The 19,068-nt window shown below is 42.5% G+C and overlaps 1 protein-coding gene across 3 annotated transcripts in view; it reads left to right on the top strand.

Moving 5' to 3' along the window:
- MTMR1 (myotubularin related protein 1) overlaps positions 1–19,068 on the top strand; it is a 72,325-nt gene that overhangs the window by 2,350 nt on the left and 50,907 nt on the right. Inside the window, exons 2-3 of one of the 3 annotated variants that reach the window (XM_060088125.1) lie at positions 3,646–3,751; positions 16,070–16,093. The exons of 1 other annotated variant lie outside the window; for it this stretch is intronic. In XM_060088125.1, coding sequence (XP_059944108.1) covers positions 3,646–3,751; positions 16,070–16,093 — 130 coding nt within the window. The remainder of the gene's footprint in view (positions 1–3,645; positions 3,752–16,069; positions 16,094–19,068) is intronic. One more of the 3 variants, XM_060088126.1, reaches the window with a different exon arrangement.

Raw genomic sequence — 19,068 nt, 5'->3', positions numbered from 1 at the left:
GGGAGCACACACGCACAAATCCCCGCCCTCGTGGAGCATCTTTTTAGTGTGAGAGAGAGAGACAAAAGAACACGTCACACGTGTTCTATGTTAGGTGCTGGGGGAGAAAAGTCAGCTGGGAGCAGGTAGGAAGTTGTGGGGCTGAGCACTCTGGGCAGTGGTTGGAATTTTGTGCCGGGTGGTCAGGAAGAGCCTAGTTGAGAAAGGTGGCCTTTGAGTCACACCCCAGAAGAGGTGAGGGGCCTAGTCATGCACATATCCAGGTGGCAGCACAGGCCTGCGCTCCCTGAGGCGGGAGGGTGAGCCAAGGGTTCAGGGGTCAGTCAGGAGACCAGTGTCACCAGCAGGGAGGGAGCTAGGGAGACAGCAGTAGAGGACAAGCTCAGAGAGGTCACAGGGGCAGATGCTGTGGATTTCAGGACGCTCTCTACGGCTGCTGTGTGGACAACGCACCGGAAGGAGAAGGAGTAGAGTCAGAGTCTAGCAGGTGGGAGGCTGTCGCAGTTATCAAGGCGAGAGAGGATGGTGGCTGCGACCGGAGCCGTGGGCTGGAGGAGGGGAGAAGTGATCCAATTCAAGATATCATTTGAAGAAAATCTGCAGGGTAGAGCCAGTAGGGTTTGCAAAGATTGGTTGTCGGGTATGAGAGAAGAAAAATCAAGGACAATCCCAATGTCTTCGGCTTGTGGAAAACAATGTTGCTGAGATGGAGAAGCTTCCACGTGGAGTGGGGTTAGGAAGTTAGCAGGCTCTCAGCCCTGGATTTAACAGTAATGAGATGTCAGTTGGATTTCCCAGAGCACATGTCAAAGAGGCAGTTGGTTTATTTAAGCCTGGAGTTCAGGGCTGGTGTCTGGGCTGGAGTCACCAGCGTAGAGGTGGGGCTTAAATTCACAAGGCGGGAGAACACCAACAGATGATGGGCGTGTGGAAAAGCTGGTTGGGATAGGGATGGGCAAGGCGCGTTCTTATGATACTTAGCAGGTAAGAGTGACGAAACTCGGCGAGCATTCAGATGTGAGAGCGAAGTGGGGCCTGGGCTCCAAGGTAAACCCCAGCTTTGGGGCCTGGGGCCCCTGGATGAGGCTGTGCCTTGCCCTGACTTAGGAAACGTGAGGGCTGGAGGAGCAGTTTGCAGGCTGGGCGGCTGATGCTGGTCTAGACACGTGGAGCCGGCAGGGTCTCTGGGACCGACTAGTGGAGCTGTCTCATGGGTTCCTCGGCGTCCAGATCGGGGAGTCCAGACTGCAGAAACAAAGCTGGGAGCTCCCAGACTGCAAGTGACTGTTGCCACCAGGAGTGTGGAGGGAGACTGCACTGACCAAAGAGCAGAGAGGGGAGAGGAGACGTGGCCTTCCTCCTCAGTCCTGTCGTTGTGACCGGCTCTGGTTCACGTTCTTCTTTTAAGAGACCCCCAGAGTAGACCTTGGCTCTGCAGCTGTGGCTCAGCCGTGGACCGTGGGCCCTCCCCTCTCTTCTGAATACCGTACTTCTCTTAATGCTGATGGAGCTGTGGGCCTGCAAGAGGATGTGGCTCACTCAAGGTCACGGAGCTAGCTGGTGCCAGAAATAGGACCCGGAGCCAGGCCTCCTGTCTACCAGCCCACCATGCCACACTGTTTATAACTCTGTTGACCAGGATGCTTCTGGTTGCAGGTACCAAAAACACAAATCATTCTAGCTGCAGCCAAAAAGGAAGTGTGTTGGCTCCCATCACTGCTGCAGCCAGGGCGAAAGATGGCCACAGGCACATTCAGAACCAGAGTTGCAAACAGTGTGGATGAGGCTTCCCATCTCTGTTTTCTTCATGTCTTACTCTCTATCTCTGTGGGTGCCTCGAGGTGGTGGACGTGGGGAGTGGCCTCCGCCAGTGCTGGGGGCGGGTCTACACAGCTCCAGGTCCAAGAGGAAAGCTTGGGGTTACTCCCCTCCAAGTGGAGCAGAATCCTATGAAATGCAGAGGGGCAGCTCCCTACCGTGGAGAGAAGGGTCCTCATTAGAAGGAAGGGGAATGGAAGCTAGAGGATAGCAGCAGCCCCCTCCAACCCACCCCGTCTGCGGTGGGTGAACAGGTGGGTTCCTGCTGTTAGATTTGCGCTCAGGCCCAGGTGCTGGCAGAGGAAAAGGCAGCTTGGCAAGAAAAGTATGGGAGAACCGGACAATAAAGGTGCCTTAGCCTTTAAGAGGAAACTGATATCCCTCCCTTTCCCCTCCTTCTTCCTCTTAGTTATTAATTGTGGTAAATAGAGTCTTGGTGTATGACGGGAATGTCTGCCCATTTAGCGAATGTTTTGACTTATATTTTCGGCCCCACAGATAACTACTAGGCTGCCCTGGTCGGAGAATGCAATTTAGATCGCTCGTAGAGCACATGAAATGTCTTTATTTCACTAGTTACGTTATTTTACACACTGCCTGGGGATTCCAGGTTTTTTTTATCCTTCCAATACACGAGTGTGGATTTAATTAGTGATGAGATTTTCAAAGGTCTGGAACACTGTTTACAGTGAAAGCTACCTGCAAGGTAAACTTTCATAAGTATCTTTTGCCCTTTTACTTGATTTCTTCAGCGCTTTCATGAGTTGGGAGAGGAGCCTGGCCTCTGGAGGCAATTTTCAATTCCCTCAGTGCTTACTTTGCTTACGTGGTCCTTTAAGTCAGGTGAGCACAACCCGACCACTTACCAGCTGTGTGACCTTAGTCAAACGCTAGGGCCTTAGTTTTCTCCTCTGTAAGGTGGGTCACCGTGAGGCTCGGGTGAGGCTGTGTGCAGAAATGTGTTGAACATTTGAGAGCAGCACACAAGCGCGAGATGCCATTTTCTCTGCGTCCTTGTGTTCTCGTTTAAGGCAGTGGCGAGCGTCTGTGGCGCTGGCCTCTGTTTCGCCCTGTGGTTCGGTGAGTTGGTCACCGTTGGTGGTACCATATCCTGGAAGGACAGCCCCACCACTTTCTGACGGGCCACGTCACCACTGCACCTCAATTTTCTCATCCCAGAAACCTGTTGGCTCGTCCCCGTTCTGCCTTCTTATCACATGTGGTTGTCAGGCTCTGATATCATAATGGACTGGAAGAGCCTTTTGTAAGTTGTCAGAGCACTTACAGAAATGTAAGGTCTCATTATTACTACACACAGGACATAACTTTTCTAGTCTGTTCTTTTTAAAATCATACAATCAGCTTTGCTCCATTAAGAGTCACTTTGATTCACTTGAAATTACATCGTTTTCTAGATTTAAAACCACCAGCATGAAAGTGATTGCATTTTTGAAAAGCATATGCTGTAAGATAAATATTTCACTTTAGAATTAATTTTCTACTTACATTAAGAATATTCACTCTATATAATTGTAATTGAGTGATATTTTATTAAATGCTAGAAAATAACATGCTTAACTGTCTGAGGCCTAGAATCTTAACCTTAAAATAAATTGGTTGATTCATTTCAAGTCAACCTGGAACCTAATCTTACTTCCTAGTGGTCAGTCGATATTTCAGTTCTTACATTAAATGTAAAGGTAACCGAATAGTCTAATTAAAGTTCATTCTCTAAAAAAAGAAATGTACATATATCCCTAGTCAGTGCTCATTTTTCTCACTCAGAGGCTATGTCTTAAAATATTTTAATTGCACTATTTCTTTTAGTCCTACAGGATCACATGTTGAATGGTGTAAACAGCTTATAGCTGCTACAATTTCTAGTCAGATTTCAGGTTCAGTGACATCAGAAAATGTATCCAGAGATTACAAGGTAAGCGGAATTGAGTCCTTAATTCATTTTCAATATGCTAAGTAGCCAAGAAGCATTGCAGTTTTAATTCGAGTGAGACTTTGGCCCCTTGATGCTCACCGGCCATTTCCTTGGGAACAAGGGTGAAAGGTTCTCTGTTGTTAGAGATCTGAACTTTAGAAGAGACATTTTTACCAGTATCTAGTATATGTGATCATAGTTTTATAATTGAGAGGAAAAGCTGACTTTAGATTATGATCATTCTTTTAAAAATCCAGATCCATTTTATTATTTTATTATATATTGTATTTTTAGATTTGATTATAATAAATGCCTATATTTTCTTTATTAGTATTCTGAATTTCAGAAAATGTCTGATAGATAGTATTTCCCTAACGTCACAATTTGTTTCTGTATTTATGTACTACCTATGGGTTTTCAGCATTAATATGTGATACTAGAATGCAAAAAACTTGCAAAATCTCAGGAATGTTGTATGGGCAGCCTCATTTTTTAGTCCTTATTGAATTGAGAAATCTCTTCTTGTTTATTTTAAAAGTTGGATTCCCTGCTTATTCTAAAGTTAAGAGTGATAAGCTCCTTGTCAGCAGAGACTGGGGCTCTTTTTGTCACCACTGCTCCCCCAGCACGATCCTGGAACATAACAGGTGCTCAATAAATTCTTGTTGAATCAATTAACAAATAAAACGCTTGCGTGCTCCATCTTTGTTAAGGCTAAAGACTAACTTTGTTTTAATGTCAAGAAACTATTAACAGGTACATTAAGTGAAACCATGTTTACATTTCAGTAGTACAGTTTGCTTCAATTGAGGATTCCGTTTATTATAGTCATTTTTGCCCACTAGTAAGAGAGAATAGATTTTCACAAGTATGTATGAATTACATTTTAGTATCCTGTCCTACCCTAGGTCAACAGCTCTCAAAATCAGTCCTTGCCATGCATCAAATCTTACAAAGAGTTCAAGAGCTACGATAACGATCTTAAGTCATTCTTAATAGCTGTCCGTGTTGAAGGGCTCTAGCCTCACTTTCTCTTTAGCCCGTCCTGTAACAAGTGCAGAAACTGACTCCAGGGGCTGTGTAATTGAGATTTGGCTATGGTGCTGGACTTGCTTCGTCCAAACCATTGGATGCTGTTGCTTATGCCTCCCAGAGGAAAGCATGGCTGGAGATGAACAGAAATTGGATAATATGGCCAGCCAGAAGAGTGGCAGTATAGTTCTTGATAGGTTTCTCCGCTATCTGGTTTCCATGTTTGCCCACGTAGGAGGAGCTGGGGCTCCTGTTCCTCAGAATCTGACTGGGCAAAACGTGACTGCTGTTTCCAGGTGGGAGAAGCATTTGCTGCATCACCTATGCCTCAGTGGCTGGTCACTGGGCAGCTGCTGACCCCACTGGTCCCAGGCGCCCTCTTACCCCACGTTAGCGGAGAAACTGCCCTACTGAGTGGAGAGGCTCAAGGACCCATATTGGCAGAGAATAGCTCTTAGACCTCGGATTGATTTTCTTTATGGACAATTATGTGTTAACTGTAAGGTTTTCATTATGGTTGAATAGTTGTTAGTGCTGTGTGGGTTCTAGAAAAGGGTGGTGACTGTGTGCATAGGTGTCTAACCTCTACATTAATAGATAAGATGAATCTATACTTTAACATGAAGCAACTAAGGTTTTTAAAAAATTTTTTTAGTTTATTTACGAATTTTGTATAGCAGAATTAGCTCGTGTTGGAATGGTTTAACAGATGGTATTCAAAGAAAAAGAAGGCTTTTCTATATTTTGTAAATTGAATTTTAAGTACCTACATCAGATCATTGCTAAAGCTTTAGATGAATTATTGTAAGAGAGCATTTTTTAATCATTGTCTTTGTTAGATTCGCCCTGTAACCAAGTCTGCAAATTTGGTGTTAAATTTATAATTCAGGAGTTGTTATGTTTTCTTCAAGGAGAGAGTTCTTTTAAATAATAAAAGCATAAAATATTTATAAACCACAGATAATTTTACATGCTATGTGTAAAGTAGTTCTTAGAATGAGGGTAACCAGCGTGGGCCTTTGGGACACCTCTGGCATGGGAGCCACGCATGGGGTTGGCCCTGAAGAAGGTCCAGATACAATTCCTTGAGGATTTAATGTGCAGTCATCCATTGATAATATTTGAAATTATATATTGTGCAAATATCTTATTTGAAATACGCACTCAACTTGGGGGTTAATTTATTATAGGTTAAACTCAGTGTCAGTAATGAAATGGGAGCAGATGTTTCTGTGGAGCAGAGCCCTTGCACCTCGATTTGGAGCGCTGACTGTGTTCTCAGTTGTAGGCTGCAGCAGCATCCTCATCAGCCCTCTAGCACGTGCAGCACTCTATGGTTTTGTAATACTCTTTTGACATATCATCCATTTACTTCTTAAAACAACCCAGTGAGATGGCTTTTATTATAATCATCATTTAACAGATGAGGAAAGCAAGGCTCAGAGAGGTTAAGTGACTTGCTTAGTATCATGCAGTTAGACTTGGGGTTTGAACCCAAGTCATCCTATTGAAAAGCTAGAGTGATTTTTTAAAGTTTGTACTGCCTTCCTGTTCACTTTTTTTCAAAATGTGGCCCTTGGGTGTTCCCGCACCAGCACTCCCTGGGGTGCCTGCAGAAATGCAGCTTCCATGGTCCCCGTCCCCTCAGTGAATCAGAATCTCTGAAGGTGGGGAACAGTGTGTCTCATGCATTTCTTTCTTTCTTTTTTTTTTGATGGTGTATTGTTACTTATTTTTACAAGATTGGGATTATATCCTACACATTATTGTTAAATTTGCTTTTTTTAAATTGGAGTGTAATTGTTTTACAATGTTGTGTTGGTTTCTGCTGTACAATGAAGTGAATCAGCTATGTGTATACATATATTCCCTCCCTATTGGACCTCCCTCCCACCCCCCACCCCATCCTGCCCATCTAGGTCATCACAGAGCACCGAGCGGAGCTCCCTGTGCTATACCACAGATTTCCACTAGCTACCTATTTTACACGTGATAGTGTATTTATGTTAAACCTAATTTCCCAATTCATCCCCTTCCACCCCTGTGTCCACACGTCCGTTCTCTATATCTGCGTCTCTATTCCTGCCCTGGAAAAAGGTTCATCTGTACCTTTTTTCTAGATTCCACATATATGCGTTAATATACGATATTTGTTTTTCTCTTTCTGACTTACTTCACTCTTTATGACAGACTCTAGGTCCATCCACCTCACTAGAAATAACTCAATTTCGTTTCTTTTTATGGCTGAGTAATATTCCATTGTATATATGTGTCACATCTTCTTTATCCATTCATCCGATGATGGACACTTAGGTTGCTTCCATCTCTGGGCTATTGTAAATAGGGCTGCTATGAACATTGTGGTACATGACTCTTTTTGAATTATGGTTTTCTCAGGGTATATGCCCAGTAGTGGGATTGCTGGTCGTATGGTAGTTCTATTTTTAGTTTTTTAAGGAACCTCCATACTGTTCTCCACAGTGGCTGTATCACTTTACATTCCTACCAACAGTGTAAGAGGGTTCCCTTTTTTCCACACCCTCTCCAGCATTTATTGTTTGTAGATTTTTTGATGATGGCCATTCTGACTGGTGTGAGGTAGATACCTCATTGTAGTTTTGATTTGCATTTCTCTAATAATTAGTGATGTTGAGCATCCTTTCATGTGCTTCTTGGCCATCTGTATGTCTTCTTTGGAGAAATGTCTCTTTAGGTCTTCCATCCTCATGTGTTTCATTCATTCATTCATTCATTTATTTAATTTTATTTTATTTCATTTTTGGCTGTGTCGGGTCTTACTTGCAGCCCACAGGATCTTTGTTGCAGCATGTGGGATCCTCCGCTGTGGTGCGCAGGCTCCTCATGGCAGCGTGCGGGTTCCAGAGCCCATGGGCTCTGTAGTTGTGGCATGCGGACTCTCTAGTTGTGGCATGCGTGCTCAGTTGTTGCGGCGGGCGGGCTTAGTTGCCCCGCAGCATGTGGGATCTTAGTTCCCCGACCAGGGATCAAACCTGCGTCCCCTGCATTGGAAGTCAGACTCTTAACCACTGGACCACCAGGGAAGTCCCTATTTATTTCGTACAATAAATTGTAAAAAGTTCAGCTTCCCTAGGTTTATATCTGTTGAAATTGGTGATGAGACCATACATTTCTGGTACATTCCCACAAACCTGAATAATTAGCAACTCAAGTTAGATTTTAGAGTACAATTGTTTTATTATTTACCCATGTCATAAATTGACAGTTAGCTTAGGGTCAGATCACCCAAGGTGTGGTAAGAATATCACTGGAATCACGAGATGAGTTTAGATGATATGCCCATGGACATGTTTTAACAGGTATGTAATTATTTTAATGTGTAGTAGGAAACCTGGCACATCAGACTTGTGATTTAATGGGTATTATTGCTTAAAGCCAGGCGAAATATGAAAAAAGAGTGGATTTAAAGTCAACATAAAGGGTTTCCCTGGTGGCGCAGTGGTTGAAAATCCGCCTGCCTGTGCAGGGGACACGGGTTTCGAGCCCTGGTCCGGGAAGATCCCACATGCCACGGAGCAACTAAGACCACACACCACAGAGAAGAGTAGCACCCACTCGCCGCAACCAGAGAAAAGCCTGCGCGCAGCAACAAAGACCCAACGCAGCCAAAAATAAATTTTAAATAAATAAATAAAGTCAACATAAAGATAAATACTAATATTACTACAGGTGATATGCATATAGCAAACCAGACTTGTAGAGGTGTTATATAAGATGACAGAAGTTTGGAAAACATGGTCCCTGTTGAAAGAGTAGATAGCTATTATGTGGATTATGGATTAACTAAATTAATAAATGTATGCCTTAATGCCAAGTCATCCTGAAGATTTACCTGATAATTAAGACTACTAGAAGAAATGTAATAAAATGTTTTGTTTGCCCACCCCCTTACTACTAACTCAGTTGCTTCCATTTTTAACAGGCTAAGAAAGAGTACAGATCTCTCTCTTGAATTTGTCAAAACATTTAAGAACAAGATCTGAATGTAATGTTCCAAAGATTAGATGAAAAAATACAGTTATAACTTGTAATGAAATATTTTTAGGAACTGTTAGCAGAAGTGACACAGTTGATCAGCTTCCATTGTTTGCAAAGCAGAACTAGGCCAAGAAGAGGGAACATGGTGGAGTAGTACAGACGGTGCTGGTTAGCTTTGTGACCTTGTATAACCTCTGAGTGCCTGTTTCCTTTTGTGTAAGGTTAAGAGAATTTGGTTTAGATTTGAAGTCTCTAAATTCCTTTCTTTCTAGAACATTCTTCAATTCTGTTTTGTCCAAAAGGATTTGATTCTGGCCAGCCTTCAGGAAATTAGGACATTATAGTTTTAATGTGATCATACTCTTTCCTCTGGCTCCAACGTCGTCGTCATCAATCATCATCATCACCACCACCACCACCCCTCTGTCCCTCTCCTCCTGTTTCTCCTACTGTCATCCCTGCACACACATTAGCTAGATCTCTTCCATAAACATTCTGAAGAAAAAGGAGAAAATGGAGAGAGTCCTATACTAAATTTAATCATTTAATAGGTTAGTACAGTGATTAAACTCTGGATCCTAAACAAAAGTTTCCAGAAGGGCTTTGGAGGGAAGTGGATGCAGTGTGTGGGAAAGGCTTCATTATGCTTGAGCTCGGTCTTAGTTAATGCTTCTTTTTTTTTTTTTTTTTTTTTTTTTTTTTTAAGGTACGCGGGCCTCTCACTGTTGTGGCGTCTCCCATTGTGGAGCACAGGCTCCGGACGCGCAGGCCCAGCGGCCATGGCTCACGGGCCCAGCCGCTCTGCGGCATCTGGGATCTTCCTGGACCGGGGCACGAACCCGTGTCCCCTGCATCGGCAGGTGGACTCTCAACCACTGTGCCACCAGGGAAGCCCAATACTTCTTAAATTTAGTACTAGTCTAGAAGGAGGGAAGCTTGAGCACGATCTTTTCAAATCCATGACCATAGTCCACTGTTAATAGCTTGGCCTCGTGATCTGTTTATTAAATCAGAGTTTGCAAACACAGATGTCTACAGGGTATAGCTAACAAGCTAAACAGACATGGCTGTGGAGAACTGGAGACTGCAGCATGTCCCCCTAAAAACAATTAAATTACAAAAACAACCCTGCTACTGCCTGTTGGAGCAATAGGCCTCCAGTTTGTAACCACTGTAATGTCAAAGTACTATCCTATCTCTCAGGATTACTTGTGGAGTAGAATTATTTCTTAAAAATATCAAGATTTGGGCTTCTGCTTCTGGAAAGATGGAGCAGATGTACTTTTTTCTTATTTTTCACTCTCAGTACAAATAAAAACCCTGGACATTATCTATAAAATAGACGTAAGAATGCCTTGAAAGGTAGAGAGAAGAAAGCAGACTAGTTAGGGACCTAAGGAACGACAGGGTGGTGCTATCCCTGGGTTATGTTTTTGCCATATGTAACCCAGACTTGTTGCTGAAGAAGCCAGCAACCCAGAAATGCCAACGGGTACAGACAAGAAAAGCCTAGTCTCTCTAGCCAAAGGACAGGAAGGGGGCACCCGAGTAGAAAGAAAACTTTTAGACACTAACCACTGTACTCTGGCCCCACACCCACCCCGCCAGCAAGGCCAAGCGGGGAGCCTAGATTCCACTGTTGCCAGGCTGTAGCAAGGCACAGTGACCCCTGCAGCTGTGGTGTCAGAGGCCTGGTGGAGAGTCAGGACTTTCACTGCTGCCCACTGGCAAGGAGGCCACACCTCCACTGTGGTTACAGTGGTATCAGTCATGAGTGCTCCTGCCACTGCCAGCTGGGCAGGTATGGGCAGAAGCCTAACTGGGAGCTAGAGCTCTCACCCCGACCCAGAAGTAACTAGGAGACCCGTGTTCTTGGATGGCAGCGTTGGCCAAGAGGGGAACCTGGACTTGTACCCACACCTGGCTGTAATGAGGCAGTGCTCACTGCCCCTCTTCTCCTGGAGCAGCGGCAGAGAAAGCAGCTACAACAGAAGGGTTACATAAGACCCACACTCTTACAGTATTCAAAATGACCAGATTTCCACTGAAAATCACTCATCATACCAAGAGCCAGAAAGATCTCAAACTGAATGAAAAAAGAGAATCAGTAGATGCCAAAACCAAGATGACAGATGTTAGAATTACGTGAAAAAGATTTTAAAGAAGCCATCATAAAACTGCTTCAATAAACAATTACAGATATGCTTGAAACAATGAAGACGTAGAAAGTGAGAGACAAGAAACAGGAAAGTTTCAGCAAGAAAATATGAGATAAGAACCAAATGGAAATTTAAAAACTGAAAAATATGATAAAGAAACAAAAAACGAAACCAAACAAACCACCAAACCCTCAGTGGATGGGTTCAACAGCAGAATAGAGAGGACAGAGAAAAGAATTGGCTAAATCTTAAGGGAATTACACTGAGTAGAAAATGCCACTCCCAAGAGATCACATACTGTATGATTTCATTTGTGTAACAGTCTTCAAATGACAAAATTAGAGAAATAGAGAACAGATTAGTGATTGCCAGGGGCTAAGAAGGGGAGGGGCTGGGAGGGAAGTGGATGTGGCTATAAAAGGGCAACATTAGGTGGTGAGGAAATTGTTCTGCATCTTGGCTGTGTCAGTGTCAGGGTCCTTGTTCTGGTATTGTTCTATAGTTTTATAATATGCCACCATTGGGGAAATTTGGTGACATGGTACACTGTACATGGAATCTCTTATTCCCACAACCACTTGTGAATCAACAGTTATCTCAAAATTAGAAATTTAATTTTTAAAAAGTCAAGATTTTTACAGACTGCTCAACGACTTTATATTGCATGTAGAATAAATTTTGATTAATATTTCTAACAACTCATGTTATATCAGAAGTATTATTTAAATGGAGCTTATAGTTATGTGAATAAAGATGTTAGAATCTGGTTACTGAAAAGGGTATCAGCAATTATCCTGTACTAGTTCAATTGCAAGTATGCTCATCCCTTTTGTACATGGCAGTTAGGGCCAGCACGCTTCATTGGACGGCTCATTGGTCACATTTCCTGGAGGGCTTTAGAGAGTGGAGAATGATTGTTTCAGGCTAGGGTTTGACAAAAAGAGTCAGGCCAGGTTCAGGTGTGGCTTTTTTCCGAAAGACCAGGGTTGTATTTGGATGACTGGATGAGATTTGTATTGGCCTGTCCTTGGCCTCTGGCTGCAGCTGGTGGTGAGGAATAAGTTGCGCAGACTCCTCCTTACTGAGGCTCCTGCAGCAAGCGGAGCGATCTCCTGACCCAACAAGTCAAACCGTTTAACTCATTTTGTAGTGGTCTGATTGCTAAAGCAGAATTACTTTATAGACTTTATGCCTAAAACAGAGAACAGTGGTGTTTTTACTCCACTATTACAATCTTTTCATGAAAAGAAGCCTCTTAGAGGCGTAAGCCCAAAGATAACTCATTTATAAAAAAAAAACAAAACTGATATTTATTTCACTTAGAATCATATGGTTTATCAAAAAGATCATAAAATTTGGAGTCGGGGCACTTTGCCTTGAGTCCAGCCCTGTACCTGACTGACTAGCTGCCCAACAAGTTACTTTACCTTGCTGAGCCTCAAGTGTCCTCATCTGTATAGTGGGTGTTACAGCAGAGGTTTAATGTATTTAAAAGGGCAGCATGTGTATGAAATGCATACAGTGCTCATTTACTGTATGCTATTACTCTATGAAAATGTATATGATATGTAAAAATGACTACAATAGGAGTGTATTGTAATTGCTGAATGCCGGTCCACTTCCATAAATGTGATGTGAGCACCTAATGTGCAGGAGCGGGGCTGGGTTGGGCTGCGTGGAATTCATAGAAAAGAGACTCCAAAAAATACAGTACAGGGCATTCTGGGCATTAAGCCTTGAGGGCATTTGTCAGCCTCCTCAGAAAGGGAACAGGTTTAGGTGGGCCTGTATGGAGATGAAGAGCATGGGCACTAAAACCAAGTCAGCTTGGGTTTGAATCCCCACCCTCTTAGAGCACTTGTGACACCACATGTGTGAGTTTTCCCCCACACTGATGAATTCTCCACAACCAGCTAAGTGTTCTCCAATTCAATTCGATTCTGATACTACCAGAGTTAGTGCACACCCCACAGGTTAAGGGCTCAGTCCCACAGAAGTTCTCACTTCAGATGCCAGTTTCAAGTAGTGGGTACCCAGGTTACCCACAACTTCTGCTTAGCTTGGCTACAAATCGGGGGTTCCCACAAGTCCCTCCTTGAGTCCGATCATTTGCTAGGAAAACTGACAGAACTCAGGTACACACTGAGGTTTACCAGTTCATTGTATAATAAAGAATATAAAGAATGATACAGCCTGTGTGGCTGTCTGAGTTCTCGAGGGCTGTCAGCACTGGAGGCCTATTTGCCCCCCACCAAGTTTAGGTTGGGGAGATGTTTTCTGAAGTCTTCCAATGAAGTTTAAATGACTCCTAGGGTTTGAGGGCTGGTCAGGACCTCGCAGCCATTCGTAGACTCGTTTCCTTTTGTACGTGTAGAAGCTGAGGCCAAGTGCAGGCACATGGAGGCCCCAAGTCTGCCGGTGAGAGCTGGCCCCAGGCCGCCTGACTTCAAACCACCGCTCTCTGGCTTCGAGCAGATTCAGATTCAAGAAAAAGGAAACGAACCTCTCTGTGCGCCGGAAATGGCTTATTTCAGGAGAGAGGAAAACTATAAAGCAGAAACACATGGGTTTCAACTCAGGTGACCTCCATTGACCTTTCCGGCCTCCGACCAAGAGTAGCGAGGACTTACATACAGCAGGTGAAGAATTGTGTGAGTGGCAAAGCAGATGATCATCCTGCCCCTTTCCTTTTGATTTAGTTTCTCCTTCCAGTAGCAAAATGCATGTTGACAGCGGTATATCTCCTACATCTAAGGCCCAATTATGCTGCTTGTGAATGCTGCTTTCTAGTTGTCAATTGTTACTGTCACTTTATAGACAAAACATTACAAAATTAATTGCAGTTACAGAACAAAAGTGAAAATAATACCCCGTTGGAGCAGAGGTTTGGAGGGAGCAAGGAGATGCGAGGGAAGAGGTCGTGGTGTTGCTTTCTTCGTCCACCCTTGAGGGAGTTAAGAGAAAGCAGATGAACATTTGAAGGCTTTAGTTAATGTGGGTTAATTACAGCGGTGCTAGGCTGAGGCGGTGTAGTAGACTCTCTGGGTATAAGTACTTGCTCTGAAACCTTGAACTTGGCCAGATTACTTAACTGTGCCTTGGTTTTCTCATCAAAAAATGGGGCCAATAATAATTTTTATCTCACAAGGTTGTTCTGAGAATGAAATGAGTTAGTATATACAAGGTTCTTAGAAGAGTGCCTGCCACTGAAACATTATTTCATGAGCTTTTTAAAAAATGATGCAGCTGCTGCAGAAGGACAACGATAAAAAACTAAAAATTACAATTTCAATCAGCAGAGATTGGGAAGAGGGAGGGAGTAGTTTGAGAAAGCATGTTTTCTCATGTAGCTAGGTCACTAGGTACTGTTTAAAGCTGACAAATCAAGAAGTAGTGGTGTGGGCATACTCCTGGTTACGGAGGCACAACCCTCAGAACTAAACAAAGTCTCGCTAAACGTGGTTAGCACTGACAGATGAAGCTTGGCAGGGGAGACTATTTTGACTTTATTACCACGTATGTCCCATTTTGAGTTTTGTATTAACATAAGCATGCACTTTATTTATTTTGTACTATCCTGTTGTAATTAACAAATGATAAACTGCACATATTTAAAGTGTACAGATTGATAAGTTCTGATCGGTGCCCATGTGTGAAACAAGCACCACAATTAAGATGATAAACATATGCATCACCACCACCCCCTCAAAAAAAAAGAGCTAGGTTTAAGCTTCTTAGTCTAAGTACTCTATATTAGGAACTTCTGGGCTTTAATTCCCTTTGAGCTACAGCATCCCTTAATTCAGATACCTTTTCTACTTCAAAGAGTATTTTTTTTTTCTTTTTGCGGTACGCGGGCCTCTCACTGCTGTGGCCTCTCCCGTTGCGGAGCACAGGCTCCAGACGCGCAAGCTCAGCGGCCATGGCTCACGGGCCCAGCTACTCCGCGGCATGTGGGATCTTCCCGGACCGGGGCACGAGCCCATGTCCCCTGCATCCGCAGGCGGACTCTCAACCACTGCGCCACCAGGGAAGCCCGTGTATTTTCTTTTAATGGTAACAATGATGAACTCTATATTCTCGTATTCATGTGGTCTTCTTTTCTGAGTAAAACCTATAAAGCTAATAAGAACCTACAGTGATTTTTTTAAGTGATCTGTTTTCCATAGAAACTACAGTGTTTATCGTATGTAACAATGATCAGATTTCAGACTCGAGAGTGGGGAACAGATGATTCATGTCTTCCTCAGACTTTTAGCACTATTCACTTTTCAAAAGTTCCATCCGTTCTCTGGGCTGTTTCCCCGAACGCTCAAGCTGCACGTTCAAATAGGAGTCACAGGAATGACCTCTCTAAAATCAGTGTCCCAATTTAGTAAAGCTTGGCTTTCCTTGCACAGAGGCTGCCCCCCTCCCCTCCCCACCAGCTACCCTTTCCCAGCTGAGGCCACCCCTTCCCCATGCAGCGGGGCTGGGCTGGTGTAAGGGACGGGCACCTTCTCCCTGTGGGGCGGCCGCATCGGGGAGTTTAATTCTGGAGTCCCAAGTGCGAATTGGAAATAGAATTCCTATAGAAACCAGATTCAGATTTGTGCTTAACTAGGCTTTATGGTCCCATTAACGCTGTGGCTGAGCTGTGCTCTGCGCCAGCTGTGGGCGCTTTTGTGGTTTCTTGGTTCGGTTTTGTTTTGTTTCTGTGGGCTGGTTTGGGAGCAGAACCGCCTTTTTATATCATTGTTTCTATGCGGAAAATGCGTTCAGTATTCCAAACAGACACACAAATGAATTTTTCACACACGGCCTGTTCACACTGTCTTGTAATAGCCCTTGACAGAAGGGGTTTGTGTTTAAAATAATGTCGTTTGTTGTAGCCTAAGGGCTATAAGTTTCTCCAAGTCATAGACTTGCCTGCAAATTATAGGACAAATGTGTTAGGATTGATTGGATATCGAATGGAACTTAGAGGGCAAATGTGTTAGGATCGATCTGCTCGGTTTTATTTGGAGTATTATGATGTTTCTTAGGGCATGGGCTGGCGAACTTAATGGCATCTTTCACAGGTCAATAGTGACGTGTCCTTGATGATGATGTTCTGTGTTTTAACTGACAGGTTTTCAGGAGGCCTGATATAAGGGTAAGGATATTTGGCTTTCGGCACATGGGCCTCCTCCTTGTGTGTTTCTGTGCTTTATCGAACACAGTCTATTTAGCGTCCTTTGCCTTCTCACTGATTTTATGAGTCACTCAGATCAGTTTGCTCTGCTGTGTCATAGCTTTCAGTGTTCACTAGAAATGCTTTATTTGTTACAATGTTTCTATGTGCAGAAAAAGCCAATGTGTGTGAGGGCAGGATGCTAAAATTGTTACCACTGTGCAATACTGACTTCTGTTGTGTTACATGAATTCTGACCAAATGGGTATTCATGGCACCGGGTTTATAAGGCTAGGCCTACAGAGTCTTCTTAATTTAACCTCGTTTGTCATGAAGTATTTAATAACAACAACAAGAACAACAACAAAGTGGTCAGTTGTCCTCCTTCCTGAGTAGGAGATCTAAGTAAGATTTCAAGTCTTGATTACAAGATCAAGTAAGATTTCCTGTTTGCATGCTGAATCCCAGAAGCAGAAGTGCTAATCTTGAAGATAAATTTAGCAAAATCAGCCCCATTTAGTATTTCTTAAAATATAGAGGTAGCTGTTACAGCTAGTAGATTATAGTTTATAGTTTCCTCATGATTTTCCTTCCCTTTATTTCAGAATATTCATAAAGCAAGACAAAGATTGGTAATGTGCATGCATTTAAACCTGAGTATCAGATGTTGAAAATTAACCTATTTCCATTAAATGAAAACAATGTGGATTTTGACAGAATCATTTCATGACTTCAGTTTTAAAGTTTTAATCTTATTGAAGCCAATGAAGTAGTACAAAAATAAGCAGGTTAAATCAAATTCTTGTTATTCTAGTTGGTTTTTCTTTGTTTAATTTTGTTTTTATCATGTTTTCTTTTGCTCATGGGAATCATTTTTTTTTCACTGATTCACATTGTTAAATATTAGTGTTTGGCTTTACACTTGCATGGACTTTGAAATGCTGTGGGGTTTTTGTTGTTGTTGTTGTTTAGTCATTCATTCTTCTGTTTTTAAAATTTTTATCAAAGAATGATTCCGTTTTCTTTGTATTTAAAAAAAGAATGTAAAATTTAAAAAACCTGGCTGCATTTAAAAATTGTCCTGCTCTGAAGGGTAGCAGTACCAACTGTGTACTAAATTCAATCTGATGATAAGGTATAAAAATATTTTAAGTAGCTATTTTATTGTATTGACAAAAATGAAAGGTGGGAAAGAGTAAATTCTTTTAAAGCTTTGCTACTTCTTCACTGATTGCCTCTTAAAGAAATGTAGTCATTAGAACCAAAGTTTCTTGAAGGAAAAATATATTGATGCTAAATTTTAATATTTTCAGCCTCAGAGACTTGATACAACTTTTAAAAGGTGTTATAATCTTGTCATCTTCAATATTCATGCTCATTATACCACCTGCTAAACTAAAAGTCCAAGTTTTTAGAGTTTCAAAAACTGATTCCATAAAGAAATTAAATTAAGAAGAGTATACATGTAAAGGGATTGGAAAAAATTTAGATAAAGATATGTGATGCTTTTCTTCGAAGCACGTTGATACTGTAATTAGAAAGATTTAATACGGTTTTGAGTCATAAATCACAATATTTAATTAGCAATAAGTAACAGAGTATATGTATGTATCTGCATATGTATGACCCCAGCATGTGATATGCGCATGCACATGTGTGTGGAAATGTTGTTAATTCCAGTGGTGTTGACCCCTGGACAGCATAATAGTTCCTTTTTAAAACACATGTCTATGAACTGCCTTTGTATTTTGGCTTGATTTTGTTCTTTGCCCTCTGTGGTATGTTTTATTTTCTATGAGCATGTTATTTATGTGTCTGTTATTTTGTTTCTTGGCTGTATGCTGCAGTATTGCTTGATTTTAAAAAGACAGTACATTCTTTGAAACCCATGATGTTTGTTTGCTTTTAATTTTTCTACCCCAACACAAACACAGAATAGATACTCCATTTTAGGCTGAGGATGCTATAGATGGCCTACACATTCTTTCTTTAACTCCAAGGGGGAAAATGTTGGGATATGCAAAGCCGTGAAAGGTGTGTCGACTTTACATGCTTACTGTCTCTTTAAAAAAGAACTTCCGTCCTTTCACCTGTCTGTTTGCACGTGTTTCTCTTTCCCCTCTTTGCCTTTTCTTGTCCATGCACCTGGTGCTGTGCAGGAGATTCAGGAAGAACACAAGGGCTACCCTTCTGAAGCTGAAGCTGATCAGGTGGCAAGTTCTACGTGTTCATCTGTTTGTAGTTACAGATCGTGTATTTAGAAGCCATTTCATACTAGATCTCTAGACAATCAGCAAATGCTTTTTCCACTATAGTAGTACTCTCCTGTCCAAGTTTGGTAGATTCCATTATGACATTATTTGCAAAAATTGGTTTATCCAACATTTTGTCAACCAGAAATTTGTTCATCTCTGCTTCTTGGTTTTCCCAGGTAGATTTACTGATGAGGTTAATGAGCCTCAGTCATGACAGGATTCTGAAGTGCCTCCACAAAGACTTAGAGGGGACAGATGCATACGCCAAGGGTGCTCCTCAAGGGTGCAAATTTTGCTTTATTCAAATTTGCAAGGTCTGTACCCAGCACAGCGCCTGGCACACTGTAGGTGTTTGTGGAATGAGTCCATGTATTTTATAGAAGAAAAAAAATCATTCATCTAGGTTTCTTGAGTGCTTACTCTTTGCTCAGTACCTCTGGACTCTCAGGAGTTTTTTAAAGCAGCAGAATTTTCCCCAAAGCTTATGTATGAAACCTCTAGAAGAGCTGCTCTAGGGAAGCATGACAAATTCCCTGTGCTCAGTTGTGCCTTTGCCCAGCCCACCCTCCTTTGGTGACCCTGGGAGCACCCTGAAGAGCCAGTTTGAAAAGCACTGCTTTTGGCAGGCGGCTGTTACAGAAACTATCCACCCAGCAGCCTTAGGTTCAGGAGGAGGAGAGAGTAGTGGAGAGGCCAGGGAGT

Source organism: Mesoplodon densirostris, chromosome X, assembly GCF_025265405.1.
Source record: "Mesoplodon densirostris isolate mMesDen1 chromosome X, mMesDen1 primary haplotype, whole genome shotgun sequence".
In the NCBI taxonomy this organism is placed as follows: Eukaryota; Metazoa; Chordata; class Mammalia; order Artiodactyla; family Ziphiidae; genus Mesoplodon; species Mesoplodon densirostris.
Note: the sequence above shows the minus strand (reverse complement) of the source record. Positions and strands in the feature narration are given on the sequence as shown.